Consider the following 25,307-nt stretch of genomic DNA (forward strand, 5'->3'; position numbering starts at 1 on the left):
AGGCGTCGTTATACGGTGTGTTCTCTTATGAAGGTAAATTGGTTTGGGGTTGGATGTTTAGTCTATGGGGTAACCATTGTATTGATGCTTTTCTGTTCTGAGTCAACACCTATATGTCATCGTCTTCATCTTATGAAGGGAAGCTCACTTAGTATCGATGCTTGCCTTACATATTTAGCCAATTGAGTATGTCATTGTGTTGGTGCTTTTCTTTTCTGATTGTCACACCTGTGTCTTCAGTGCTACTTTGATGATGTCTATTTTTATTAAGGAATAAAACCTGTGGACTTTCCTAAGTTTTCTTCACCCTCAGGTAACAACTCCTACGAACCAAGCCTACTAGATTACGGAGTCCAGAATATCGCAAATCACCAAGGATAGAAACCCCGGACTAACCAGGAACTCTACATCAGCCGACCGCGCTGACGGAACAGAATGTCCAAGCCATCCTCGAGCTCGTCATTCCACGGCAGCGGCGACTCCTCAGGCATTCCTCCCATAAGCCTCTCATAAGCCTCGCGCAGCGTCTCGGGGACGTCTCTCCGCCGGATGGGAAACGGAGACGGGGGCAAGGCTCCATCGTCTAGCAACCGCTTCACCAATCTGTTCTTGAAGCCGACGCACCGGGAAGTGGTCGTCGTGATCCGCTTCTGGATCTCTTCGTCGGCGCTGCTCCCCGGCGCGGTGTTCAGCTCCTCGACCCAGATCTGGTAGAACATCGGCCGGAACGCATCGGGCTGCAGACACGCCGGCTGCGTCCGCCATGCCAGCTCCCGCAGCATCTCGTACGTCAGGTCCCAGCTTGTGCCCATCATCTCGTTCGAGGCCGAGTAGCGCGGTGCTTCCTCGGCGACTCTCCGTGGGTGGTCGCGCCAGTGTAGCATTAGCATGCTCTCGACGTATTGGGCTGGTTTCATTACGCGGAGTGTTAGTTGAGGGGTGGTGGTGGTCGTCGTCGTGGGGGTGGGGGTCAGGCTGCCTGGGTCTGTGGAGGTGTCAGTGTCAGTCCTAGTAGCATTGTCTGTATTTGTGTCAGTGCCAATGCCAGTGTCTGTGCCAGTATTAGTATCAATATCACTATCAATATCAGTATCAACAGTCTGCACCGCAGCATCAACCCCCCCACAACCAACAAGCAAATAACAATCCCAATTCTCATTGACCCTGTCCCCCTCCTCTCTATTCCCTTCACCCTCTTCAACCTCAATATCCACCCTCGGCGGCGGCAAATGCCAAAAAAACCGCTCATGCGCGAACAACCTCAACAACACGACCTCTCCCTGCCCGGTCAACGCCTCCAGCGCATCAGGACCCCCCCACTCCGACCCTAACCCCCACAACCTTCCATCCCGAACAGGTTCATACTTCCCGCGCCAAAGAAAAAACACATGCGCCGGCGCCCACCACGCATCCGCCAACCGATGCGCCTGATCCTCCACCTCCAACCTCGACAATTTTGCGATCAACTCCTTCGTAATCGGGCCCTCCCGACTCGGTCCGCTCGGCCACGTGAACAGCGGTTTCACTTCCTCCCAGTCCCGCGGCTTGTCGTCGAAGCCTGCCTCCCTCAGGATCTTGATTGCGTCGGGCAGGTGCTTGTCGGGGATGTCGAGGTCGATGCACGCATCCATCAGCAGGTTATCGTTCATTCCGAGGGCGCGGAAGAGGGCGCGGTTGATCAGGGCGGCTGGGATTTTGTGGGTTGCTAGGTGGGTTGTTAGGGTTGCGAGCCAGGGGAGAGTTATGGGGGTTGGTTGGGTTGGGGTGTATTTGAAGGTTGAGGGTGGGGGGTTAGGGCTGGGGTTGGGGGTGGGGTTTTGGGTGCTCATTTTGGGGCTGGGTATGGGTATGAGGTGGTGTTGGGCTGTATGATTAGTCTGTGCGATGGGTGGGTGGGATTGCTTCAGCTTTTGGCTTGTTGGGTCTCCCTTTGCAGTGTCAACCTTTCTGCATGATGGTTCAGGAGGTTGTTCAAGGGATTTATATCCGAGGACAATGCGCTTAAGCTGGGAGTTCCGGTTAGCCACGAGCTCATCAAGAGGCGCCCGTCTTTATACTCCGTGCATCCCTTGTGCACTCCCCGGAGCTTCTCGTCTCTTGCTTCTTGGAAGAAGAATGGCTTTCATCGTGAGGGAATGCTGGGTAAAGAGAATCAGCTGAGAGAGTCCCACTGCTATATAAAACCCATGCAGCCCACTGCAGTACCTGACCCTACACAGCACACCACACCACACCACACCACACCACACCACACCACACCACACAACAGCATCACTACCCCCACGACCACCAAGATGCTACCCAATAACGCAATGGACAACGACAAATACATCGTGCGCAACCCGCCCAACGCCCGCATCACCCCGCTCCGGCCCTGCGAATACGATCTGGACGGCGTGAACCTAGTCTACCTGCTACGGGTGCTGTACAACGGCAGCGGCACGCGGCTGAGCAGCTCGCGGCCCTTCGACTACGACCAGGCGCGCGCGCTGGCCAAGAGAATCCTCTGGGTCGTCGCGCAGCCGCCGGAGGCCGACCTCACCCTGCAGGTGCATTCATTCTGTGGCCGGGTCATCGAGCCCGAGTTCTCGCGCGCGACTGCGCGCGGCGAAAAGTTCGATATAGCCACGCAGCCCGGTGCCTTTGGTAGGGCTGTTCGGGACGCAAGGACATTGACCCAGCTGGCTTGGCGGCTGGGGATGTCGGACCCCGAGGTCGACGAGATCGTCGAACGCGATGGTACCCCGCCGCCGCCGTATACCGAAGGCTAGTCTGCGGTTGGGTGGTTGTTGTTTGGGGTGCAATCTAGATGAGTGACTGACTACAGAATAGCTTTAGGCTGGTAGTAGATAACTACTTTCCCACGTATGTGGCTTGCACTTATATATTTGATCTGGTTTGGTAGAACAATCCACTACCACCATTAATTGCTCTGGTTGATATCTCTAGGTTGTTTGAGAAGCTACTATACCATGGCCCTGAGATCATCATCGCGCACTAGGATTGACTCGTCCGACGTCTCCACTGTAACTTGAACTCCCAATCAACCGATGCCGTAGGACTAGATGCCTTGTTAGGCTGCTTCAGCCCTCGGACAGGATATGAATCCAGATCGTACGCCATCAGAATCTTGGCGAAGGCCAACCGCGCCTGGCGCATGCCCAGGTCCCGCCCGGGACACATCTCGGCCCCGTAGCCAAAGGGCACGAAATCCGGGGTTCCGGTTGAAACGCGTGTGGCGCACCGATGGGCATCCGAGTCGTAGAACCGCGTGCCGTCGAACCGTTCAGGGTCGGGATAGACGGCGGGGTTCTGGTGCAACCACTGCGCAGGCAGCGTGACGTAGCTGCCCTCATTCAAGGTTCGCCCGATGGAGTCGAGCCGCACTGGCTTCTGCAGACGACGCGTGGCGGTGACTAAATTTTGAGGTCTCTCTTGAGTAAAAGGTACGTTGTAGTGGAAGAGGGCGGATGACTTACAAATTGAGGTTGTATCACAGCGCACCGTCTCGCGCGCAAAGCTCTCCAGCCGAGGCATCTGATCCAGAATGTCGATTGTCCAGGTGCCCCCCGTGGTCTGCAAAGCGGCGCGAATCTCGTCCCGCAAGACATCTGCATACCCGGGATCTGCAATCGAATAGTTGATCATCCCGATGACATACGCGGCAATGGGATAGGCGATCTCGAGGGCGCTAAGGAGACAGTCGCCGGCGAGGATACTTGCTTGCTTCTCCTCGTCCGCCAGGGCGGCGTCCCTGCCAATTGCGCCGTTCTTCATCTTGATCAGAATGCTCGCGTCGAGCAACGTGTGGCGGAATTGGCCAGCCGCCAGTTTGGTGTCCCTCGTGCGCGCAATCCGCTGCCGGATCTCCGGAAGTAACTGTTGCTTGGCTCTGGCGATGGTGGCGTGAAGCCTCCGACCGGGACGCGACAGACTCACAAGACGTGGCCGCACGGATTCAGGAAACATGCCTCGGTAGTCGCGGAACTCGCTCGCCTGCAAGCAGAAGTCCACACACCGCTGAATATACGTTGGGTCCTGCCCGAAGTCGGGCCCGATAATGTACGCCGTTGCCACCTGGATCATCATGAACCAGATGACTTCCCAGGCGGCAAAAGGTTGCCAATCTAATCAGTCAGATGTTTAGGTCGGTTTCAAGACAATGAAAACAGGAGGATTGCCAACTTACCCTGATCTTTCTCCTTGATGGCGAGGGCTTTAAGCGCTTGGTCAACTGCGTCGACCACAGCCTCGTGCATTGACTCTGTTGCAGCAAAGATAACTTGTGTCAGTCTCAATTTGAGCACTAGGTAATCTCTCGCGGTCTCTTACCCATGCTTTGTCGTTTAGCGACAGATACCTGGACCGCTTTGACGTGATCCCGAGTCATCGGACAGGTCGACACCAATCCAAATGCCTGGCAAAACCCATGAATCAGCTACATGTGACTCAAAGCAATGCCTGTCACGGGGTATAAAAGTCATACATCATTGACGGAGTCTAGAAAGCTGAAATGATCGGGTGTTTTGGCCTCGTAGTCTTTCCGCGACTTGGGCGGCAGGACGATCATGTAGCCTCGAAAGAACGGCAAAGCCCACGGCTGTCCCTCCTTGGTGTACTGTTCAGAAAAAAATCAATCTCTGCTAATCTGACAGGCATGCGTCCGTGGTAGTTGCCTACCGTCTCCAATGCATGCTGAAGAGTTCCATTGAAGTCCTGGGCGAGCGGCAGGCGATTGAGCCGGCGCTTCCAGTAATTGCCTTCACCCACGATGGGGATTCCCTGCAGCGCCCAGCGTTTAGATACCAGGTCGAGATAATCAATTGCAAGGGCTGCAAGAGCGAGCAAGAGAACGAGTGTTCCTATTATGAAAGCTTGGGAGTAGAGCTGGCCAAGGAAGGCTGGAAGGGCTGGTCGCCCCGTGTTGACTCCACCATCCATTGGAAATCCAGGAACAATGACCTATCCGGCTTTCGAATACCCGTACTTCTATTGGAGACTCAGCCGTGCCCTGGGGATAATGTATCGTAAGGTGCGAGTCTTCCCCTGCTCTTTTTGAATCATTCTCGCGTCAGCTCTCAGCTTCCGATGGAACCCGTGCAGTAAGGGAGGGAAAGGCCCGGACAGGAAAATTCAGGCAACCCGCCTCATGTGTGTGTGTATTGCGTCCAATACGTAGTGGCAAAAGATGCCGACGTTACTTTGCGGTGTTGTCACAGACTCGAAAGCCGAGCTGCAAACATTCCGATGCAAGGACGGCGCATTGCGATCAAAGTTCCGAAGTGAGGGAGAGCAAGCAAGGCGCGCTCAACCAAGCAAGGCACAGCCAGGTATTCGGGCTGGAGCGAACGCAAGGCACGGTGTCAATGAAACATGTAAGGCACGATGCGATCAGGATTTCGGTGAGCGAGTGAGGTGATTTATTTTAGGAATCGCGCGAGCAGACACGCAAGGCTCGATACCGACCAAGAGGCAAGCAAGGAATGAAAGTGAAAATCTAGACATCAGTCACAATCGTTTCTCCGTAATGACGAATCTCTTTCCAACTTACGAAAGCTACCTGGAGCCTGTTTATTACAAATTGGGTTGTTTCTTCGTGCGGTCAATCATCACCTTTTCAGTTAGAGGACCGACTCTGGGCGCCTGTCCAAGCCACTCATGAATGGCAGCTGGCAAGGGACACCGTCGCACTCATTGGAGGGCTGCAGAATGGCTGTAAGAGACCCAGGCTGTGCATACGACCCTCTCTGTGCTCGGTTCACATCCCTAATGCTCAGTGGCAACAGATGTATTTAGTAGGCTGCTTGGCCTACCTCGTGGATCTCACCAGGCTGACCCACCACCATACGAGTTCGAAGAACAATAATGAGTTCTGTCGATCGAGAATGTCTGTTATCATGGGAAAATACCAGTCATAATCGTGAAACGCGGCCCTTTGCGTCGACATCTCTGCCCGATGACTGGAGGAAGCCAGACCGGTTGCCCGTTCTGGTTCAGATCATAAAGGTATCATGGTGTCTCGTATTGGGAAAGCACACGGGGAAACAGACACCCGTATTTGGCTTTGTGGAGGATGTCAAGGACGAACTTGTCCGGCCGACAGCGCATGTCGAGCAGTGGTCAATGCCATCAGAGACGGACGAGCCTCTAAGAAAGCAAGTCAAGCAGCTGGCACAGTCGCCAGTGCAGCCATGGTCTCCGAGCAACGAGACCGATTTCACCTTCAATACCTGGCTCTGCTTCCAGATTGGTGCGCATTCGTCCAATACGCAAAGCGCGACCCCAGTGGTGGTGAGTCGGCCTATACTTGTCACTATTCTGGGTTCTGGCAAGACTGACTGACAAGGTTTTTTTTAGAACAATGCGCTGGCCATGATCTGTGAATATGACCCAAGCTGCAATACGCTCTCTTGCACACCCAGATGCTCATCATACTCGGCATTTCTGGAGGTTCTTATGGATTCCTTCTTTCATGTTCTCAATGAGCTTCTTCTGGATCCGGATAGAAAGGAAAGAGAGTTAGCTTTTCTGGGCCTTCGATCGATTGATCTCGTTCATAAATGGAACTCTCCGGGTTTGACAGCCGCGGAACTGTCTTGCATTCATACGTTGATCTTGCAACGATGTCACAAGCAGCCACAGGCGCAAGCAATTAGCGCGTGGGATGGCTCATTGACATATGGAGAGTTAGACCGATTATCAAACGCTGCTGCCCAAGTGCTTGCATCGCGAAACATTGGGGCAGAGTGTGTTGTGCCCATCTGCTTTGAGAAGTCCCTCTGGACGGCCGTCGCCATTCTGGGAGTTCTAAGAGCTGGCGCGGCTTTCACTCTGCTTGATCCATCTTATCCTTTGCCACGTCTGAGGAGCATTTGTGAAGATGTCAAACCCCAGCTAATTCTGACCTCGCGTGCGCAGGTGCCGGTGGGCCAGCAGCTGAACGAGACTGTCCTTGTGCTTCCAGAGATTGCGCAGGCCTCCACATCCAACGAGGACTTGTGTCGGGTCGTAACGCCAGAGACCGCTGCCTATGTGGCGTTCACTTCGGGCTCAACGGGCAAGCCGAAGGGTGTGGTCATTGAGCACAGATCCTTTTGTGCCAGCGCTCGTCACAATGCGCCTGCTCAGCAATTACAAGCCTCCTCTCGGGTCCTTCAATATGCATCCTACGGGTTCGACATCAGTATTCAGGAGATTTTGTCAACATTAATTGTTGGGGGCTGCATATGCGTCCCATCAGAGGAACAACGATTGCAAAGCCTGGGGGCTACAATCCGGGAATTGGAGGTGAATTGGGTGGAGTTAACGCCTACCGTGGCGCGAATGTTGCAACCCGACCAGATCCCCCTGGTTCAGACTGTGGTACTTGGAGGAGAGCCTATTCTGCCTTCTGACTTGGCTACGTGGAGTCAAGCCAAGCAGCAGCTCATGGTAGCTTACGGACCGACAGAATGCAGTATCGTCGCCACGGTTTGCACAGCCCCAGATGTCGACGACCCTCTGAATATTGGAAATTCTATCAGTGGCACATGCTGGGTGGTCGACCCGCAGGATCATCATCAATTACTTCCGCTGGGGGCCATGGGGGAACTTATCATCGGAGGTCCCATTGTGGGCAGGGGTTACATGAACCGCCCGACAGATAAAAACTTCTTCAGAGCTCCCCAATGGGCGGGTCAATTTGGGCTTGATCCCAATCAACGCTTCTATCGGACTGGAGATCTCGTACGATACAACGTGAATGATGGTACACTGCGGTATGGTGGGCGAAAGGATACTCAAGTCAAGATTCAAGGACAGCGGGTGGAGCTGCATGAGATCGAGCATTGCGCCGAGTTGTTTGAATTTGGAATGAGGGCTGTGGCAGAGATATTAACCCCTACCCTCGGTCCTCCTCGTCTAGCTTTATTTGTGGTGGAGAAGTGTCAACGCACTGAGTCACCGTCGGTCAGCCCGGACGTACCGGTCTCCAGGACTATCGACACTTGCCGTGTGGCATCGTTTGCTCGACTTCATGAATGGCTCGCCAGTCGTCTCGCGCGGTTCATGGTACCTTCTCTGTACATTCCACTAACCCATCTTCCGATCTCGCCCACGGGGAAGGTCGATCGCAAGCGACTCCGGCATCTCGCTGCCGAGATGCCCGGTGAAAAGTTAGTATCTTATGTTGCGTCTGTCTCGGTGAATGAGGTGGAGATGAACGCGATGGAGCGGACGATCCACCAGCTCGTAGTAGATCAACTCCAGATTCCAGCTGGTAGCGTCCATCTCTCCGACAGCTTCTTCAAGCTGGGTGGTACATCCCTCATGGCCATCAACCTTGTGACCAAACTTCGAGATCAGGGCTGGGAGCTTTCCATGGTGGATGTTTTCACCCACCAGACAATTTCGGCTCTTGCAAAACTCGCTCTTCCTGTTCAGTCTCCGTCAATAGTTCCCGCATTCAGTCTCATGGAACAAACACATAGACCATTGGCCCTGCGAAAAGCCGCTGAGCAGTGCCAGCTGAGCCAGGAAATGATTATTGACATGTATCCATGCACCGCCCTACAAGAAGCACTGATGCTTCTGACTGCTGAACGAGGAGTTGACTTTACAGCAACCTTTATTTTCCGCCTCGATCCCCGGGTGGACGTCGGTCTCTTCAGGCAGTGCTGGGAAAAGATTCTCGCTGCAAGACCTATTCTTCGCTCGCGCATCGTCAGCGATTACGGTGAAGGCCTGTATCAACTCGTCGTGCAGGATGTTCTGGACTGGATAACTGCGAGCGATCTGGAGCAGGTGCAGGAAACAATTGACGCGTATAGTCTATCCTTTGGACGGCCACTGACACGATTTGGAATTGCTGATCGGGGCTCAGACGGGCTGGGGCCTGTGTTTGTGCTTCGCATGCATCATGCGGTCTTTGATGGCTGGTCGTACCGATGTCTTCTCGAAGATCTGGAACAACTCTACCACGGCCAGCCTTTGGTATCCCGAGAATCAATGACTAGGCTGCTGCAACACAACCTGCAGCTCGATCATGACGCATCTAGAAACTTTTGGAGTGGTTCATTTCAAGGTTTTCATGGACAAATCTATCCGCCTCCGCCACCGGGCTGGGTGACGCCGTTAAGGACCACCGTCAAGCGACGTCAGATATCTGTTCCAACAGCACCACTTAACGCAGGCTATACAATGGCTACTGTCATACAGCTCGCCTGGTCAATTCTTATAGCCGGTCGGACTGGTTCCGATGATGTGGCTTTTGGCACGACTGTGTCTGGGCGTAACTCGCCAGTGCCCGGGATTGCGAACTTGATGGGCCCAACCATTGCCACATTCCCAGTGCGTGTCGCACTGGATAGAAATGCTACCATTGAAACAAGCCTTGAGCGAATTCAGTCCTGGTTCTCTAGTGCCATTCCTTTTGAACAGACTGGCCTGGCCCAGATCTCAAAATGTAGCCCCGAGGCTGCACAAGCCTGCCAATTCCAGACTCTTCTCACCATCCAGCCACGTTCTTTGGCAAAAGACTCACCCTTCATGACGGACATGCCGCAGAATCAGCTCCAGCAGCAGAAGTTCCTGTCCCACATTCTCACCATAGTCGTGGATTTGCAGGAAAACGGCATGCATGTGGAGGCAATCTTTGATGCAGACACCTTGTATCCTCAGCATGTGGTCCACATGTTGAAACAGTTTGAAGGTACCGTGCACAGAATTTTGCAGCACCCCAGGGAAACTCTCGACACGATCCGAGGCTACGGTGACTGCGATCGAGAGCAGATTGGAGTGTGGAATCCGACACCACAGACATTCCACGCGGCCACAGTACATGGGGTCATTCAGAATCACCTAATTTCTCAACCCGATGCACCGGCGGTTTCGAGTTGGGACGGTATTTTCAGCTATCGCGAGCTTATTGAATGTGCGCGCCAATGGGCGGGATACCTTCAGCTGAATGAAGTCAGCCCAGGCAGCGTTGTTGCTGTGTGCATGGAGCGATCCAAGTGGCAGATTGTGGCAATTCTCGGTGTGCTAATGGCAGACTCAGCTTTTGTTCTGCTTGAGCCGGGCTTTCCTCGCGATCGTCTCCGCGAGATGTGCCAGGTTAGCAACGCGGCGGCAGTCATCGTATCCCACACCACAGAAGCCAAGATTCGCGGTCTAGGCGTGTCGAGTGAGATCGTCCTTGATGTCGATAGATGGCTTGCAGTGCGACAAACTGATCAGTCACTCTTGGTGCCACCAGTAGCAAATGCGAATGCGCATACTCCGATGTATGTTGCCTTCACCTCGGGGTCGACGGGCGTGCCCAAGTGCATGGTCATCGAGCATGCCATGTGCCACATCTCTGCGCAGGCGTATCAAGCAAGCTTTGGACTGCACAATACCAGTCGAGTTCTCTACAACTCATCAGTCGCCTTCGACCTTGCCATTCTGGAAATCATGTGGACCCTCTTGGCGGGGGCTTGTATCTGCATTCCTTCCGAGGAGGATCGCCTCAGCGATTTGCCAAAGGCGATGCGAGACCTGCAAATCAACTGGGCTTCTTTGACCCCGTCTGTGGCACGGACACTATCACCGGCTGAGCTTCCTCCTTTGGAGGTGTTTCTTCTGGTTGGAGAAGCTGTGTCCACTGCTGATATCGACAAATGGGCAGGCCAAGTACCCTTGAAGGTGGGATATGGGCCAGCAGAATGCGCAGTTGCTAGCACAATGCGCGACCTCTCACCCTCTACTCGCAGTGAACCCAGCAATGTTGGGCGCTCCTTGAATGGTCGGACTTGGGTCGTGGATCCTGACAACTACAATTGTCTTCTACCCGTCGGCGCCATTGGGGAATTGCTTCTCTCAGGGCCGATGGTGGCCCGCGGCTATGTCAACAATTCATTGCAAACCCACGCCTCGTTCGTACGCTGCCCAGTCTGGGCAAGAGACTTTGATTTACCTCCAGAGGAGAGATTCTATCGGACCGGAGACTTGGTCCGTTACAGCTCGGATGGCACACTGGTCTTCCTAGGCCGGAAGGACACGCAGGTGAAAGTGCATGGTCAACGAATCGAACTGCAGGAGATTGAGCATCAAGTCACACGGCTGATTCCAGATATGATGGCGGTCGCGAGCCTAGTTAGCTTTGAGGCTCTGGGTCAGTCCAAGCTCGTCTTATTCATTGCCCCAAAAATTGTCGGTCAGATTCAGCCCGACCTGTTCGATATTGTCGATGATCAGAATCAACCATCGCCCGAGAATCTACTAGAGTCCCTGCGCGCAGCTCTGCCGCCGTATATGGTTCCCTCCATTGTTATACCAACTGCCTGGCTTCCCTTGACGTCATCTGGCAAGACAGATCGGAAGCTGCTGCAACAAATGGCCTCGAAGCTCCCTGCTGAGCGACTGGTGCGTGGAGTAAGCTGCAAGCGCACCCTGCGGCGGCCTGAGACTCACACGCAGAGTCTTATCTGCCGGATCTTTGCTGATGCACTCAAGATTCCCGAGCACAATGTCGGGATTGACGACAGCTTCTTTGGTATGGGTGGGGACTCTCTGCTCGCGATGCGCGTTCTCGCATCGTGCCGCAAAAGGAATCTAAGGTTTACCATAACCGACCTGCTGGAGCAAAAGTCGATAAGGGTTCTGGCCGAGGAAGTGGATGCCCGGCGGCGTGATGTTCGACCCCATATCCAGAACGGTAGGGATGGGGGCACTGGCAACATCACACTATGCAAAGAGAGCTTTTGCAAGATCAAAGAGCGGCTGCAGCATGCACAACGGGCAATGTCGCCCATTCACCTTGCGCTTCTTGACGAGGTTTTCGAGTGCCCCGCACCACATGTTGGGATCATCGCCGATCAATTTGTTAACCCGGGCACGCATAAACAACGGTCCCTCTGGGAAATCCAGTCTTCGCAGTGCCTTGGGGCGGCTGACGTTGCCTATACATTGGAACAAATTATCCAACGTCATGACATGCTCCGCAGTGTTCTGGTACCGTGGTCGGACCCTATGCGGCCCACTCAGGCTGTGCTGAAATCTGCTCACGGAGCTATTAAGGTCCTGAAGAATCCAATCATCCAATCCACGGCGGACCTCTGGAAGGTCAAACCTGCTAGGTGCTTAGAAGGAGCGATGCCGCATCATTCAACTTTGGCCGAGGGGCCAGACGGACAGGTATGGTGGCTGTTTGAGTTTGACAAAGCTCTGATCGATGCTGCATCGATGACTATCCTTCTGAGTGAGATGTCGGCCCTCTGTCTCAGCCGGGGGGCCGGACTGGCCCCGGCACCCCGGTATACCCAGTACGCTGCCTACGTGAACGATTTACCATCTGCCAAAGATGACCGTCTATTCTGGAAACATGCCCTTTTGAACACTACGGCGTGTCTTTTCCCGAAATCGAGCGGCCTCGAGTTAGCATGTTCCTCGGTCGGCAGTGCTCCGCAAGTCCGAACTGTAGTCCAGCAGATTGCCCAAACAGAATCACTGACTGGGCTCTCGCAGGCCGCGGGGATGACCGTCACCAATGTATTCCAGACCATCTGGGGTCTAATTTTGGGTCGCACTCTCAGCTCCGAAGACGTCTGCTTCGGAACGCTGAAATCCTGTCGCGATGCAGCTGTCCCGGAGATCTTGCAGATGGTTGGTCCACTCTTCAACATTCTTCCATGTCGTCTGCACTTCCCATCTCTCCAACCCACCCCGGATCAACTACTCGAAATGCTTCGCACCAACCAAGCCGCCCAGATTGAGCGCACTCGCCATCAGCACGTCTCGTTGCAGCACATCGTACAGATCACCGGGCATGATCGGCTGTTCAATACGTGCCTGACGGTACAACCTGCCATGGAGCCTACTTCTGGCCCGGATGACAATGAGGATGGCAGCCCATCAGCTGTGAAATTCAAGCTACTGCAAAGCTATGATCCCACCGAGGTAAGCCACGCCCTTCACGACTTTCGTCCTGAGAAATCGATAATCTAACCCTCCTTTTTCCCGTTTCCTCAGTATCATGTTGTGGCAGCCGTGATTCTATTTCCCTCTCACGCGGAGCTCCACATCCGCTATTGGGATGACTTCCTATCGGAATCTGACGCCCAGGGTCTGCTGGACAGTTTCGGCAGTATTGCAACGCAGGTGACTACCGTGCTTGCATCTGCCTGCGCCTCACCTTAAGCGACGATGAGGAGGATTTGTGGCTTCAGCCTCGCCGGAGGTTGAACTCAGTGTAGAGGGGAGCGTATGGTATAGACCGCGATGGATCTTCTGGTAATTGTCAACGGGCAGAAGCCGGTAAGCCATCCGTTACCGGAATATTCCGTACTCCGGCCCGTCTGGAGTTTTTGTCTGCGGGAAGAAGTCCAGTAAGAGTCCTTTGGTCAAGGCCGGCCCTTTTGCGCGCCAGAGGTTCTCTCGAAGGCGACATGGACATATAGTGCGGATCTTTGGAACTTTGGCATGATGGGATGTATTTCCGGGTCCTTGAACTCGGCCAAATCACTGCTCTGGTATTGACAGTTCGTTCTCTATGAAAGCTATGGGAACTGCTTTCGGATGTAAATCTTTTCGATGGGCTGGATTTCTCACTAGCACAAGCTAAACACAGGAACCTAGATCCCCAGGATAGGTACTCGTTTTATCCGGATGGCTCGGAAAGAGCTAATCTCCCATACTCCACTATCCTAAACCAAACAATACTGCCTGAGAGAAGTAGATATGTGTCTGCCTATCCGCATCTCTTACCAGGCATCTACCTGTCATCTACCAGTCATCTACCAGTCCCCGTATCATCGCCGAGCATAAGCAAATAAGGAAGGTGCAGCGGTGCGACCCCGCAAGATCGAGCTCGCAAACACCGCAGGGCATCCCTCTCTGCGCCTCATTTTCCCCACAAGATAGCATGACGTCGAGTTAGGCTACCGCATATCAACCCCGATAATTGGCTTCGGCGGCTCACGTCAGGGGCCGCAGTGGGTCGCTTGCGGGTAAGCTGAAAGCTCCATCTCGGCGGCCGGAAACCCTGACATTAGGCTGCACAGATATGAACGGACTTGATGCGGCGACGCTTTTGTTTACACCTTAGTGTGGTGTGGATGTGGGTTGTCCTATATAGACCCTGTCTAGCACCTCCCTCTTCCATCTACATCAAGCACAAGTACACACAACCATCCAATAAAATCCCAACCTCAACCTCATTCTCAGTCCCAACACAAACCAACCAAAATGCCCTGCAACGACATAAATAACTTCAGCTTCGAACACGACTTCGACTACTGGTGCCCCGCCGAGAACCCCCTAACGACAAGCTGGGTACAATCCGGGACCGCCTACGCGGGGGAGAAATTCCTGTACTTTGCCCACACCCAACACCCACCCCCCTCAGTCCTCAAAACAAATGCTAATACTCAACTCCAGTGCAGTAGCAACAACCCCCACCACCCCAATAGGAATCGTCTCACAAGACCTCTTCTGGCTCGACGACGAGACGCCGTACGAGCTGACCGTGCAGGTGCGGCTCGTGGAGCCGTTCGGCGCGGTGGAGGACGGGTGCACTGTGAGCGCGCATCTCGGGGAGCAGGAGATCGCCGCTGAGGTGCTGAAAAGCACGGAGGGAGACTGGACTGCGTTGACAGGAAGTATTCAGCCTTCTGCGCGGAATCTGACGTTTAGTCTTATGGCTGCTTGTGGGTTTGGGGCGCATGCTTCGGAGGAGTTGCAGGGGCAGGTGCAGTGGGATGAGGTGCTTTTTGGGCCGCTTTGTGATTAGATGGTTGAATTGTGTCTGTCTATGTATCCGAGTAACAGAATCTGGAGAAAAAAGATCGCTAGTCTTGACGATAACGAGAACACCAGAACAAATAAGAGACATAAACAACGGAAAGAAAATCATCGCCCTCAGCCCATCCCTAACCCAGACAATCTATCGATAATCCAAAAAAATTGATCGACCCGAAATCTAACTCGACTTCATTCTGTACATAGATCTCATGTCCAACGTAGTTGAACTGCGCATCGTTCAGAATGTGCGCATTGACACAGCGGTTACGATGCTGCAGCCCCGCGTTCTTCAGGATCACGGTGGCATGGGGCCTTGGATCAGAGGCACTGGTGTGATTCGCAAAGCAATCTGTGATTCATGGACCATTAGTCCGTCTTCACTTCCTTTCCAAGAAGAGGGAGCGATCAAGGCACGCCTCTCAGACAGACACAAACACAAACACAACAATGAATACCAAGAGAGAGAGGAAGAGCATACCGAACCATAACATGTGAGAAATACCGAAAGTGCGACGCGGACTAGACCGCCTTGGCAACTGAAACCATGGGCCTCTCGTAGTGGGCTTTGCTGATGGCGTCGAAATGGTCCTTGTTGAAGGCCTTGCCTGCCCATTGGATCACCGGCGGGCTGGTCTGGCGCTCCCACGGACGGGCCGTCCCGGCCGTGATCGCCCCAGTCGTGGGGTTTGTGGATGTCGAGCGCGTGGCCGAGGTTTTGGTGGGGGTTTGGCTTCCAGCTCATTTTTGCTGTTGCTTTGCTGCTGTTGCTGTGGCTGAATCAATATCGTTGTGCTGAGAACAAGCGGCCCCACCTACCAACTACCTCAGTTCAGTCGTCACCTCGTACAGTCTCTTCATGGCTGGCTTAATCGAGCTCAATACGAAGATCGAAACTCTCTTCAACTCCTGCAGGTAAAACTAGCCGGCTGGGTATCTTCCCAACACCAATTGACGTATGACTGCCTCAGTGAACAACAAAGAAACACAACATTGAGCAGAGCTATTCTAGCATGGCGCCAATAGTATGGACTCTTGTTACGTTTCAGCCCTGTCCACAAAACCATGCTAGGAACAGGTCCACACAGGCGCGAGGCATGCCTCCATCGCTCAAACCGAGGAGACACCCTGCTGACCACTGGGCGTCATGAACATGCAAGCTGAACCTTGCGTCTCTCTCGAAAAAAGAGTTGTTACTTGCGGGGCAAATTCTTCTTTTTTTCGCATACAAACTCCATAGACCGTCCAATCGGTTTTAAACGGAGTTCACACTCGATCCCCGCGGCAGCAGGCACAAACGCATAAAGATGGTTTCCCTCTTGTACCTGCGAGCAGAAACTTCCACACTATCCAGCTACTGAAATACACTCACGAAGTGGCGCTACGGTGCATCCACTTATACTCCAGTTTGCCGGATACCAGCCGGGCTGCGCTAGTCCAGCAGCGCGGTAACATGGCTGGCTCTTTTTGGCGATGGAGATGACAGGATGGCTGGGCGATTAGTATAAGTTCGTCCTGGTAGCGAGGTGAATGCTTTGCATGAAATTGGAGGTGTATGGGCTACAAGGTATGTCTTGAGTCCCAGTGAGTTTATTCAAACAAGTTCTATGTGCTGTATGCACAGTATAGTACTACCGGTTTGGCTATATGCACCTTGTTAGGACGCACGCTATGCCTGGGATGTCTTTTCCATGCAGGTAGTGTACAACGTTTACGCCTTGAGAATGCAGACCAGGAGGTACCATCTCAGTTGTCGACACCCAAGACTGGCAGCCCTGAGCTGTCGAGTATTCAGCAAAATTGTAGTTTCTACGACCATGCCCTTCTACCAACCCAACAAACCACAAGCAGCCAAGGACAACCAGAATGCAACAATCATAGAAGAAAACCGTACGAATATAAACAGTCCTATGTACAACACACCAACCATCCACCTCTCTTTCTCTTCTGCTCTTTGCTCTCTTACCATACCACACTAATCACCCACCATCATTCCCCAGAAAAAAAAAAAAACCAATTACCACTACAATCATGCTCCCTTGACACACCACATATTAATTAGGTATCGTATCTGCTCTTCCCATCCAGACCAAGCTTCATCTAAAGAAATCCCCCTCGCTCCTCCAATCATGATAAATACATGTCTATCGTGAATCATTAGTCGTATACACACTTCGGCGACGTAGCGCGATGCGTTGTTGTAGTGGTTGATGCTGGGTGCGGCGTCGGGTGCCTCGACGACGCAGACAACAATCCCCACTCTTCCAACGATCCTCCCCTTGCAAAAGTCTACTGAGAAAACAAAGAAGAAGGCGGGGTTTCAATTTCCGTTACCCATGATCAATGTCCGTGCTTGTTGGGGATCGGTGCCTAGGACGGTGATGAGGTATTCGATACTAGGGGAGCAATGTTAGTCAGAAAGGAGATGGTGGTACAAGAACGAGCATCGTGCTCACCTCGCCTCGGAAGCAAGTCGACGCTTCTCCCGTTGAAATTCCTGCTGACACGCTTCCCAGACAGCTTCACGCTCGGTGGGCATTACGGTCTTGACGCGGAGTTTGAAGGCGGCGCTGACGGGACGATGGTCGGAGGCCCGGACCTCGTGACGCCGGTACTCGAGCTGTCGAACCCGGCCGAGGCCGCGATACAGAACCCGGTCACACCAGGCGGGGGCACGCTTCTTGTCGCTCGAGTCGTACTCGTCTGTTCCGACATCGTACTTGTACGTCGGGGCGAAGGTAATCGGAGATTCGTTGAAGGACCGGAGCCGGAAGCCCGGGTTCTTGCGCCGCGAGGCGAGCAGCTGGTCGCGTTCGAGGAGCTTCGTGAGATTGTTGCTGCGGATCGCGTCGATGATCACATTACGTGGGATGGCATCAATCCGGTAGTTCAGATCACCGTTCAAAATGCAGATCTCGTGATCCATGATCATCGATCCGTCGCCGCCACTCACGTAGTGATTTGCCCGTGCGGAGAGGCTACCCTCGGCGGGAAGCGACTCCGCTTCAAGGATCGCTGCAATGTCGTTGTTGCGGTGAGCAGTCTGCGTCTGTCCAGCTGCCAGATGACAGTTGACCAAGCAGATAGAGCTGTCGTCCAGTGTGAAGCGGAACAGAAGAGCACCCTAGCTAATCAGTCGAGTGCCTCTATTGGGAAAGAAAGAAAAGGGCTTACCTTATTTCCATGCAATCCGCCCATACCGCGCTTGATCTCAGATGCACTGATGTCCGTGATTCTCTGCCGCTCTTTGTGTTTGACGAAAACACACGTGAAGAGTCCGATCATATTCGCGCTATGCAAGAGCACATACGATTCCTCAAGCGGCATGCAATCGTTGATGCAGCGAGTCAGGTGTTCCATCCACACTCGATACTGGCGACTCATATGTTCCTTGTCCCCACTGTCCTTCTTTTTGCTTCCCAAGAGAAGGCTCTCTTCATACCGAGTTAGTACCACCCAAGGCACGGAGGATCATGTTGATCAAGGAGGGAAAGCACATACTGGCTGTGATCTTCTTATTCTCCAGGTCCACCAACTCTTGGAAACCAAAGACGATAATCTCCGGCGGGTTTTCGGGGTGGATGGCATCTTGAATGAACGAAGACGTCCGCACACTACCGGGTGTCGAAGCACCCGCATTCCAGGTTATCACTGCAGCATGAATCTCGCGGAAGTTGCAAAACTCGACGTCCCTGGTTTGCATCCGAGTTTCTAGAATAAAAGTCAGCCAAGGCAGTCAAAGAAACAGTAAAGTACGCCACCTACCTAGCCAATCATCCTCGAGCATACCGTCCCAAAGACGAATGCAATTATCGTCACCCAAAGAAGTCACCTGGAGTCGATTCATCGTCCACACACTACTAGAATCCAACAAGAACCCGCTCACCGGGCTGTCGTGAGCACGCCAATCTTTCTTGACCGTCCAGGGGTTCGTGGTCGTATCGTAAACGTAGATCATGCCGGTTTTGTACGCTGCCCACAAGTAGTCGCCGACAATTCCCAAGCAGTTGATCTTGTAGACACTGACGTTGACTACTGCCAGACACGCGTAGTCTTTAGCAGAGTAAACCGTCACTTTACCATCTGCATGGCCGAGGTAGACGAGGCCGCCGTCCCGAGTGGTATACGCGCCGGAAGTGACATCGCCGGTATGATGCGCGCCCAGCGGTTTACTAAGAACTTTGAAGGAAACATCGTCACGCGCGTTGGGCCGGTACACATGAACTTCTTTACCCGCGGCCAGCCAGAGTTTATCGCCCACGACCATGGAGAAGGTATGTCCGCGGGCAACACGATCATACGGGTTGTGGTAGCTGTACTGAAGGTTGGGCGTGCCGTTCTCATCTGGTGGCCAGACCAACAATCGACCCTCATCGTCAAGGGTCCACATTTCTTTCTTGTGACGGAGAATCTTGATGACCTCCTTTCTCGAAGGATACGACCGCGACGCGACAATGGAGCCGGACGCGATATCCACCTCATGTAGTTCCCCCGAGTTCGTACCCAGCCATACGCGCTGACCTTCATCCTCTAATCCCACGCCGGGCTTGAAGGCCAGTGACAGACTCTTGACTGTTTCCCCATGACTGAGACTCATGAGTTGCTCTCCCGTAGTGAGATCCCAGACTCGCGTGATATACCCGGTAGTGCATACGTGCTTTCCGCACACATCCATCAGTCTCGTATCATACCGTGTGTTGATTTCGAACGGGCCCGACTTGAGAAGTGGCGGTCGCCTGTTCGCAGTTGAAGCATCTGGGTAGTCATTACGCGCGACGGGGACACTATCCAAATTCTGTTGTTCATCCTCGCTCTGGACACGCACTGCTTGCCGTTCGACCACCGGCCGATCCACCACCGGGCGCTCCACCACCGGTCGTTCCGGAACAGCCGGTGGCGGCACCGGCCGGCTCTCTCGAGCAATCGATGGATGCCGCTGCACCGTTGTCGGAGTCGGAAGTTCGTCCGGGCGTAGTTGCCGCGATTCCCGGTTGGGCGTCGGAGGCGGCATCGAGAATGCCGGGCTGTCCAAGTACCGCGATTCCCGTAGAGGGGTCGGCGGCGGGATTGAGTGCGCGGAAGATTCGCGTTGGTAGGATAATCGCGAGGGTGACGGACCGCCTCTCCGCACAATCGACGGCTGTCGTGGAGGTAGACCCGGACGTTCGGAGAAACTGTCGTGCATTGGTATCCGGTGCGCAGAGAGTGGCGCAGCCGATAGAGGTTCTGCTGGAAGTGACGGTCTTGGAGGAATCTGTACTGACAATGGTCTGGTCTCGCGCGGAGGCTCTGGAACCGAGTGTCGCTGTGTAAGGGAAGGCTCGCGGAACAGAGGGAGCTGGGGTGTGGCGGTTCTTTCTTCGACGCGATACCGGGGAAGTTCTGCTGGAGGTTGGGAGGGTGATCGGCGAGAGGGGGAGCGCGGAAACTGCGCGCCTCTCAAAGTGGGCGGATTATGCTTCGGGGAATCTTTCTCGGGGCTGCTTGGGGGAGTGCTGAAGGGCGATATGCGATCATCCGCGGGCGCACGGTCAGGCTGCGGAGCTGCGAGAGAGCCTCCATCGTGATGGGACAGGGCGGCCGGCTTGACGGGAATCTTGGGCTTCTCCGCCCGGTTGGCCGGTGGGGGGAGAGATTCGCTCTTGCCTTGGCGGTCCTGCGAGCTTTCGCGACCACTGATCACTGAGTCTGCCGGTCCTGGAGAAAGACGCCCTGGCTTCAGATCTGTAGGGACGCGCGACGATGTAACGGGGGTCGTCGGACGGTTACCCTGCGGAATTGTAGGCAGCGATTCTCTGGACGCGTTGGGAGGACTGCGGGAAGATCGTGCATGCTCCTCATGGTCACCCAGCGATCCGAATCCCCGGGGAGGAGACCGCGGGGAGTCAACGGTCAGGGTAGGTGGGAGCTGTGGCGACGAACGCAAGCTGAGAGACATGGGCCTATCCTGGCGCCGTCCGGGGGAGACTCCGGGGGTGCGGCCAGGTCGCGGTGGGATTCCGTTGCTATGCAGAGACCCATGGCCTTTGTTCAACTCTGGCGTCGAATCCCATGGAGATTGTGAGCGAGACAGATCGAGGGAAACTCGCGACGAAGAGCGGACGTCGTCGCCCGGTTCGAGGGATCTCGGGAAGGAAGGGGTGTCGCGTGTGCCATTCGTTGCGGCGGACGGAGCTCGGCGATGCGACAGGTTCTCGAAATGCGAAAGGAGGGAAGATACGGGTCTCTATTGGTGATGGGACGATTAGCTTGAGCTTCAGCTTCAGCTTTAGGCCTTGGGACGTACAATATGGGCGTTATCCGTGCCGTCCGTCTTCTTGCCGTTTCCTTCCATGACTACCGATCCGACACGAGATTTGGAGGGAGATATGGTTCATAGGCAGCCAATTGCGATGAGTGGTATGATGCTGTCTGGTATTGACCAGGACAAGGTGGCGATAGGATTCGAATACCGACAATTAATGGGATAATGGGGGTGGCAGGGGAGGCGATTCGGCTGCGTGACAATTGTGGCGGAGCTCCAGGCGGAAAGGAGGGGAGGAAATGCGGAGGAGCAGCAGGGGGGGAAGAGAGAACACAACGACGTTGAGCCTAGCCACGGCCACAAGCAGACCGGCGGGAAAAGGAATACGAGAGAATGTGCACGTCCGAGACAATTCGATCGGTGATGGAGGAGGGTAGGCGAGAGGAGGGAGAGTAGGAAGAAGAGAGAGAGTTCGAAAGAGTGGGGGGGGAGGGGGAGAGAAGGACGGACGAAGACTCGAGGCAGCCAAATAGTTTAGGGAGGATCGACAATGAAGAGTGGACGAAAGGAGAGGAGGATGACGCGACAGTGCGAGACTGGCCTCTAGCCTCAGCAAGTTGAGTAGAGTAGTTGAGTGTCAAGTAGGATAACGCAGTTGAGTGGTGAATAGGAAGTAGACGTAGACGTAGACATAGACGTAGTTAGTGGACTAGTAGTAAACGTAAGTAGTGGAAAGGGAAGAATGGCGGGCAGGCGGAATGACAGCCGGCTGTTGGGATCCATCCTTTATTATTGGCTTATGGGGTCGCCTTTTTATTTTTAGCCTCTCCGCGTTCATCATTCGGCCTCACGATTCTGTTTCGATCACCGCCAGAAGAGCACCCAGCAACCAAGAATAGATCGTTTGGCCTGTCTTTTCTCTTGTCCTCGAGTCTCCCAAGATCCATCCAGCTCATATTCAGAGCCTGTGAACCATGTGGTAAGAACAGAAGCCCCCGCCCGCACCGCAACCCGCAGCCGGGACAGCCTCATCCTCACTATTTGTCTGTCTGCAGTAAACACATCCTCAACGCGCAAGTAGCGATCCGCTCCCCTTGCTGTGAGTATTGGCCTCTTCACCCTCTTCACCCCACATTGAGAACTCCCCATCTCTAACCAACCCTCAAACAAATAGGCAAGAAATGGTTCGACTGCGCAGAATGTCACCAAGAGACCGAACGACACCCTCTTGCCAAAGCCAGTGAGATGGTATGGCCTACTGTACTACAGCACGCACACCGCAGTCCTGATCAACTACATCCATGTCTCCATACAAGCATACATCAATACTTAATCCATCTCCCTCGCGCGACAACAAACACGAAACGCATCTAATCCCCGTACCCCTCACAAAGCCCAAACCCAAACCCAAAGCACAAAGCCCACCCCTCCCCTCTCGTCGCCAAACCACTAACAAAGGGGTTAAACCAGGTCTTCGCCTGCAAAAAATGCAAAAAATGCTTCCGCAAAGACACCGCCGAATTCGACGAGAGGTAAGCAAGCCCTCCCCCACCAACCAATCTCCAAAAAAAACTAACGAATCCCAATAAAGTGACGAATACTGCCCCCATTGCGATAACCACTTCGTGATCGAGGCCGTGACGCCGACGCCGACGCTCCAAATAGAAGGCGAGGATGCGCGAGTGGATTCGAGGTACGATTTCCCCTTGGTCCTTTATCGTATCCATCACACCTCCTTTTTAGCTGCGCCTCTCTTGTTCTCCCGGTGGCACCCCACTATGACTACTAGAGGGGTACAGAAAAGGGGGAGGGGAGGGAGGGGACGAAAGCTTGACTCGCGTTAAGACGTATCGATCGCTAACTTTTATTACCTGGATCTAGAATGCTGAAGGATGATCGGGTGCGTGGACATCAGGAGAAATCGATCTTTAATTTCAAGGATATTTCGGATCGGTTGGGTTAGGCTTATTTAAATGTCCTTCCTCCGGAGGGGGAGGACTTAACGAAGATTTACGATATCATGTTTGGATTTTGCCTTTCCTTAAAATCCGGTGTTGGTTGTTGGGTGTGTGTACCATCCTTATTTCCCTTCTTCATGTTCATACCTATACCGGAATCAGAAGATCTTAGAATAGAAAACACAAGAGAAAAATCTACACAGTTCATAACGAGGATTTCATTGGACCAAACATAGCACAGCGCTTAGGGGGGAAATAAAGTAGAACCCATTTCTTTCTCTCCACTTCACTTTCTCACTTGGACTCCCAAGTCCAAGACTCAAGACGACTCGCCCGTCTCACCACCGCCGGGGCGAGTGAGGATGGCGGCCGTCGTGGTGCCGACGCGGGCGGTCTTCTTCTTAGCGGCCTCCTCCTGCTTCTCGGTCTCTATGCTCTTGACGTAGGCCTCGATCTGGTCATCGGGGAGCATCTCGATGGCCTGGCCGGGTGCCATGATAGCGACCTCGATGTTCTTGGCGCCCGTCTGCACGACCTCCAGCAGAGACTTGATGGTGAGCTGGATGGTCTGTTCGCGGTCCATGTCGTCCTGGTGGTTGCGTTCGAGGAACTCGCGGACGGTCTTGCTGGAGCGGCCGATGGCGTTGGCTTTCCTGTTCCAGACAAATAAAGAAAAGCCCAGGTTAGCCACTGCACCACCCCTAGTACTTCCCCCACCCCCATAGTCACCCCCAAGAACACAAGAAAGAGAAACATACCAAGCAGAATAAATCCCCGACGGCTCAGTCTGATACAACCGAGGCGTACGATCATTCGGATCGAAGCCGACGACCAACGTACTGATGCCGAAGGGCCGCACGCCTCCGCTCTGCGTGTACCGCTGCTGCACGCCGGCAATGTACTTGGTGATGTATTCGATGGTGACGGGGTCCTCGACGGTCAGGCGGTGCGACTGGGCCTCCAGACGGGCCTTGTCGATCAGGATGCGGGCGTCGGCGTTCAGCCCCGCGAACGCCAGCACCGCGTGGTTGTCGACCATGGCGATCTTCGAGGGGGTGATCCGCGTGTCTTGCAGCTTCAGCGCCGACCGCTTCTCGCAGCCGAGCACCACCACGTCTTTGCCTTTTACGCCGACCGCGCAGGTACCTGTTGGTTTTTGCCGGGAGGTAGCGTTAGATGGTGTTCTTCTCGTTATGTTGAGTGTGTGTGGGTTGGGACGAGGGGGAAATAAGGATGAGGATATGGTGAAGATGGGTATCTGAGCTGGCGTTAGAAGATAGAAGTAGATACCTACCTCTCTTGACAGCTTCCATGGCATATTCCACCTGGAAGACGTGCCCGTCAGGGCTAATAACGAGAGTCAACAACGGTCCTTGGGATAATCTTCACAGTCCGGTCGTACCTGAATACTGTTGCCGGTCAGCGATCCATCCTAATCTGCTTCCGACCTCCTGTGATCGATGATGTAGGAGCTTCAGCTAAGCTACTCGGTCGGATCTGGCTTACCTGAAAGAGCTCGATCGTAGCCGGACATGATGGGCAGATGAGAAACTGGGCAAAGCTAGGAGGGAATAGAAAAGAAAGAAGTTGTCAGAAGATGCAATTCGTGGTCTAGGGTCGTGGAGTGCAGGCTGGAGGTCTCCGGCCTGGGCGATGACAGATGGAGGTGGACGCGAGGCCCGCCGCTGCCTTCAGAGCTCCCAAGCGCTAGGCGCGCGGCTAGTCGGACATGACGCTACTACCTCCGTTGCCCGGGCCTGCCTGCCTGCCTGTCTGCCTGAACAGGCATCCATCTCGATCAGTGTGACCTGGCACTGTACTCATACTACATTCCTAGCCCCGGGATACAAAACAAACAATATGCAGACTTTTAAACCATCAATATGTAGAGAACACTCAGAATCAGGACAAAACAATTATGCACATTCAGAACATTCTGGTCGCACGTCGCGACTCCCTATCGACCTTCGCTGGTTGAATGAAGATTTTGCTGGCTCAAAAGGTATACCCCAACACCCCCAACAGAATCCGTTCCATTGTATCCCAACCCGTGATTCAATACCTGTTTCTCCAATGAACCCGCTTGTCGAAGAGCGCAGATGAACTCGGAAAACCAATAAGAGAGACAAAATCTAGAATGCAATGTCATGGTCGAGCAAAATCCCCATCCGGTCGGCCGGACAGCGTACCACCGCGATAAAACAAAGAACAGTCCGCCATGACAAAAATAAACAAGAGCGCGAACGTCATGCCGTTTCACAAGTGTCAAAAGGATCCCCGGAGTAAACACGACGCCCCACGGCCGATGGAGACGCAAAATTCGCGTGGACAAAACCGTCGGCCCTACCAGG

At 53.9% G+C, this 25,307-nt stretch overlaps 9 protein-coding genes across 9 annotated transcripts; 4 read left to right on the forward strand and 5 right to left on the reverse strand.

Annotated features, from left to right (window-relative positions):
- Positions 1–230: 230 nt before the first annotated feature.
- On the reverse strand, positions 231–2,130 carry BO97DRAFT_408830 (uncharacterized protein; the record flags this gene model as incomplete). Its single annotated transcript, XM_025695946.1, has 1 exon — positions 231–2,130. A coding segment is annotated over exon 1 (1,420 nt), but the record flags the coding sequence as incomplete, so codon positions are not given.
- Positions 2,131–2,236: 106 nt separating this feature from the next.
- On the forward strand, positions 2,237–2,816 carry BO97DRAFT_408831 (uncharacterized protein). Its single transcript, XM_025695947.1, has one exon. The coding sequence runs from the start codon at positions 2,313–2,315 to the stop codon at positions 2,769–2,771; it is 459 nt and encodes a 152-aa protein (XP_025546768.1). The 5' UTR covers positions 2,237–2,312; the 3' UTR covers positions 2,772–2,816.
- Positions 2,817–2,997: 181 nt separating this feature from the next.
- BO97DRAFT_481128 (cytochrome P450) lies at positions 2,998–4,336 on the reverse strand (the record flags this gene model as incomplete). The annotated part of the gene is made up of 4 exons (XM_025700799.1): positions 2,998–3,416; positions 3,480–4,127; positions 4,190–4,264; positions 4,333–4,336. The coding sequence occupies 4 exons, from the start codon at positions 4,334–4,336 to the stop codon at positions 2,998–3,000; spliced, it is 1,146 nt and encodes a 381-aa protein (XP_025546769.1).
- Positions 4,337–6,456: 2,120 nt separating this feature from the next.
- On the forward strand, positions 6,457–13,205 carry BO97DRAFT_463472 (amino acid adenylation; the record flags this gene model as incomplete). The annotated part of the gene is made up of 3 exons (XM_025699460.1): positions 6,457–7,922; positions 7,974–12,915; positions 12,988–13,205. The coding sequence occupies 3 exons, from the start codon at positions 6,457–6,459 to the stop codon at positions 13,153–13,155; spliced, it is 6,576 nt and encodes a 2,191-aa protein (XP_025546770.1). The 3' UTR covers positions 13,156–13,205.
- Positions 13,206–14,040: 835 nt separating this feature from the next.
- On the forward strand, positions 14,041–14,827 carry BO97DRAFT_378033 (uncharacterized protein). Its single transcript, XM_025693089.1, has 2 exons — positions 14,041–14,327; positions 14,395–14,827. The coding sequence occupies exons 1-2, from the start codon at positions 14,203–14,205 to the stop codon at positions 14,744–14,746; spliced, it is 477 nt and encodes a 158-aa protein (XP_025546771.1). The 5' UTR covers positions 14,041–14,202; the 3' UTR covers positions 14,747–14,827.
- Positions 14,828–14,885: 58 nt separating this feature from the next.
- On the reverse strand, positions 14,886–15,499 carry BO97DRAFT_429113 (uncharacterized protein; the record flags this gene model as incomplete). Its single annotated transcript, XM_025697347.1, has 2 exons — positions 14,886–15,106; positions 15,241–15,499. The coding sequence occupies 2 exons, from the start codon at positions 15,497–15,499 to the stop codon at positions 14,886–14,888; spliced, it is 480 nt and encodes a 159-aa protein (XP_025546772.1).
- Positions 15,500–16,709: 1,210 nt separating this feature from the next.
- BO97DRAFT_446698 (putative inositol polyphosphate phosphatase) lies at positions 16,710–21,292 on the reverse strand. Its single transcript, XM_025698678.1, has 6 exons — positions 21,041–21,292; positions 18,520–20,980; positions 18,256–18,465; positions 17,929–18,188; positions 17,211–17,878; positions 16,710–17,150 (listed from the first exon to the last, which is right to left on the reverse strand). Exons 1-6 carry the CDS (start codon positions 21,086–21,088, stop codon positions 17,075–17,077), a joined length of 3,723 nt encoding a protein of 1,240 aa, XP_025546773.1. The 5' UTR covers positions 21,089–21,292; the 3' UTR covers positions 16,710–17,074.
- Positions 21,293–21,837: 545 nt separating this feature from the next.
- BO97DRAFT_408834 (CHY zinc finger protein) lies at positions 21,838–23,162 on the forward strand. The gene is made up of 6 exons (XM_025695948.1): positions 21,838–21,977; positions 22,054–22,097; positions 22,173–22,246; positions 22,469–22,530; positions 22,590–22,691; positions 22,880–23,162. Exons 1-6 carry the CDS (start codon positions 21,973–21,975, stop codon positions 22,959–22,961), a joined length of 369 nt encoding a protein of 122 aa, XP_025546774.1. The 5' UTR covers positions 21,838–21,972; the 3' UTR covers positions 22,962–23,162.
- On the reverse strand, positions 23,156–24,601 carry pre6 (proteasome core particle subunit alpha 4). The gene is made up of 5 exons (XM_025695949.1): positions 24,463–24,601; positions 24,359–24,365; positions 24,251–24,303; positions 23,715–24,102; positions 23,156–23,609 (listed from the first exon to the last, which is right to left on the reverse strand). The coding sequence occupies exons 1-5, from the start codon at positions 24,488–24,490 to the stop codon at positions 23,276–23,278; spliced, it is 810 nt and encodes a 269-aa protein (XP_025546775.1). The 5' UTR covers positions 24,491–24,601; the 3' UTR covers positions 23,156–23,275.
- Between the last annotated feature and the right edge of the window lie 706 nt (positions 24,602–25,307).

The sequence above is a fragment of the Aspergillus homomorphus genome, assembly GCF_003184865.1.
Source record: "Aspergillus homomorphus CBS 101889 unplaced genomic scaffold BO97scaffold_61, whole genome shotgun sequence".
Taxonomy (NCBI): domain Eukaryota; kingdom Fungi; phylum Ascomycota; class Eurotiomycetes; order Eurotiales; family Aspergillaceae; genus Aspergillus; species Aspergillus homomorphus.

Excerpts from the sequence above, each read along its gene's own strand:
- BO97DRAFT_408831 (XM_025695947.1), top strand. The coding sequence starts at position 2,313 with ATGGACAACGACAAATACATCGTGCGCAACCCGCCCAACGCCCGCATC.
- BO97DRAFT_378033 (XM_025693089.1), top strand. The coding sequence starts at position 14,203 with ATGCCCTGCAACGACATAAATAACTTCAGCTTCGAACACGACTTCGAC. Across the intron at positions 14,328-14,394 it reads TACGCGGGGGAGAAATTCCT|TGCAGTAGCAACAACCCCCA; the intron begins GTACTTTGCCCA and ends ACTCAACTCCAG.
- BO97DRAFT_446698 (XM_025698678.1), bottom strand. The coding sequence starts at position 21,088 with ATGGAAGGAAACGGCAAGAAGACGGACGGCACGGATAACGCCCATATT. Across the intron at positions 18,189-18,255 it reads GAATAAGAAGATCACAGCCA|AGAGCCTTCTCTTGGGAAGC; the intron begins GTATGTGCTTTC and ends CTCGGTATGAAG. Across the intron at positions 17,879-17,928 it reads GCGGATTGCATGGAAATAAG|GGTGCTCTTCTGTTCCGCTT; the intron begins GTAAGCCCTTTT and ends CTGATTAGCTAG.
- BO97DRAFT_408834 (XM_025695948.1), top strand. Across the intron at positions 22,531-22,589 it reads ACCGCCGAATTCGACGAGAG|TGACGAATACTGCCCCCATT; the intron begins GTAAGCAAGCCC and ends ATCCCAATAAAG. Across the intron at positions 22,692-22,879 it reads GATGCGCGAGTGGATTCGAG|AATGCTGAAGGATGATCGGG; the intron begins GTACGATTTCCC and ends ACCTGGATCTAG.
- pre6 (XM_025695949.1), bottom strand. The coding sequence starts at position 24,490 with ATGTCCGGCTACGATCGAGCTCTTTCAG. Across the intron at positions 24,103-24,250 it reads CATGGAAGCTGTCAAGAGAG|GTACCTGCGCGGTCGGCGTA; the intron begins GTAGGTATCTAC and ends AAAAACCAACAG. Across the intron at positions 23,610-23,714 it reads TCGGGGATTTATTCTGCTTG|GAAAGCCAACGCCATCGGCC; the intron begins GTATGTTTCTCT and ends TGTCTGGAACAG.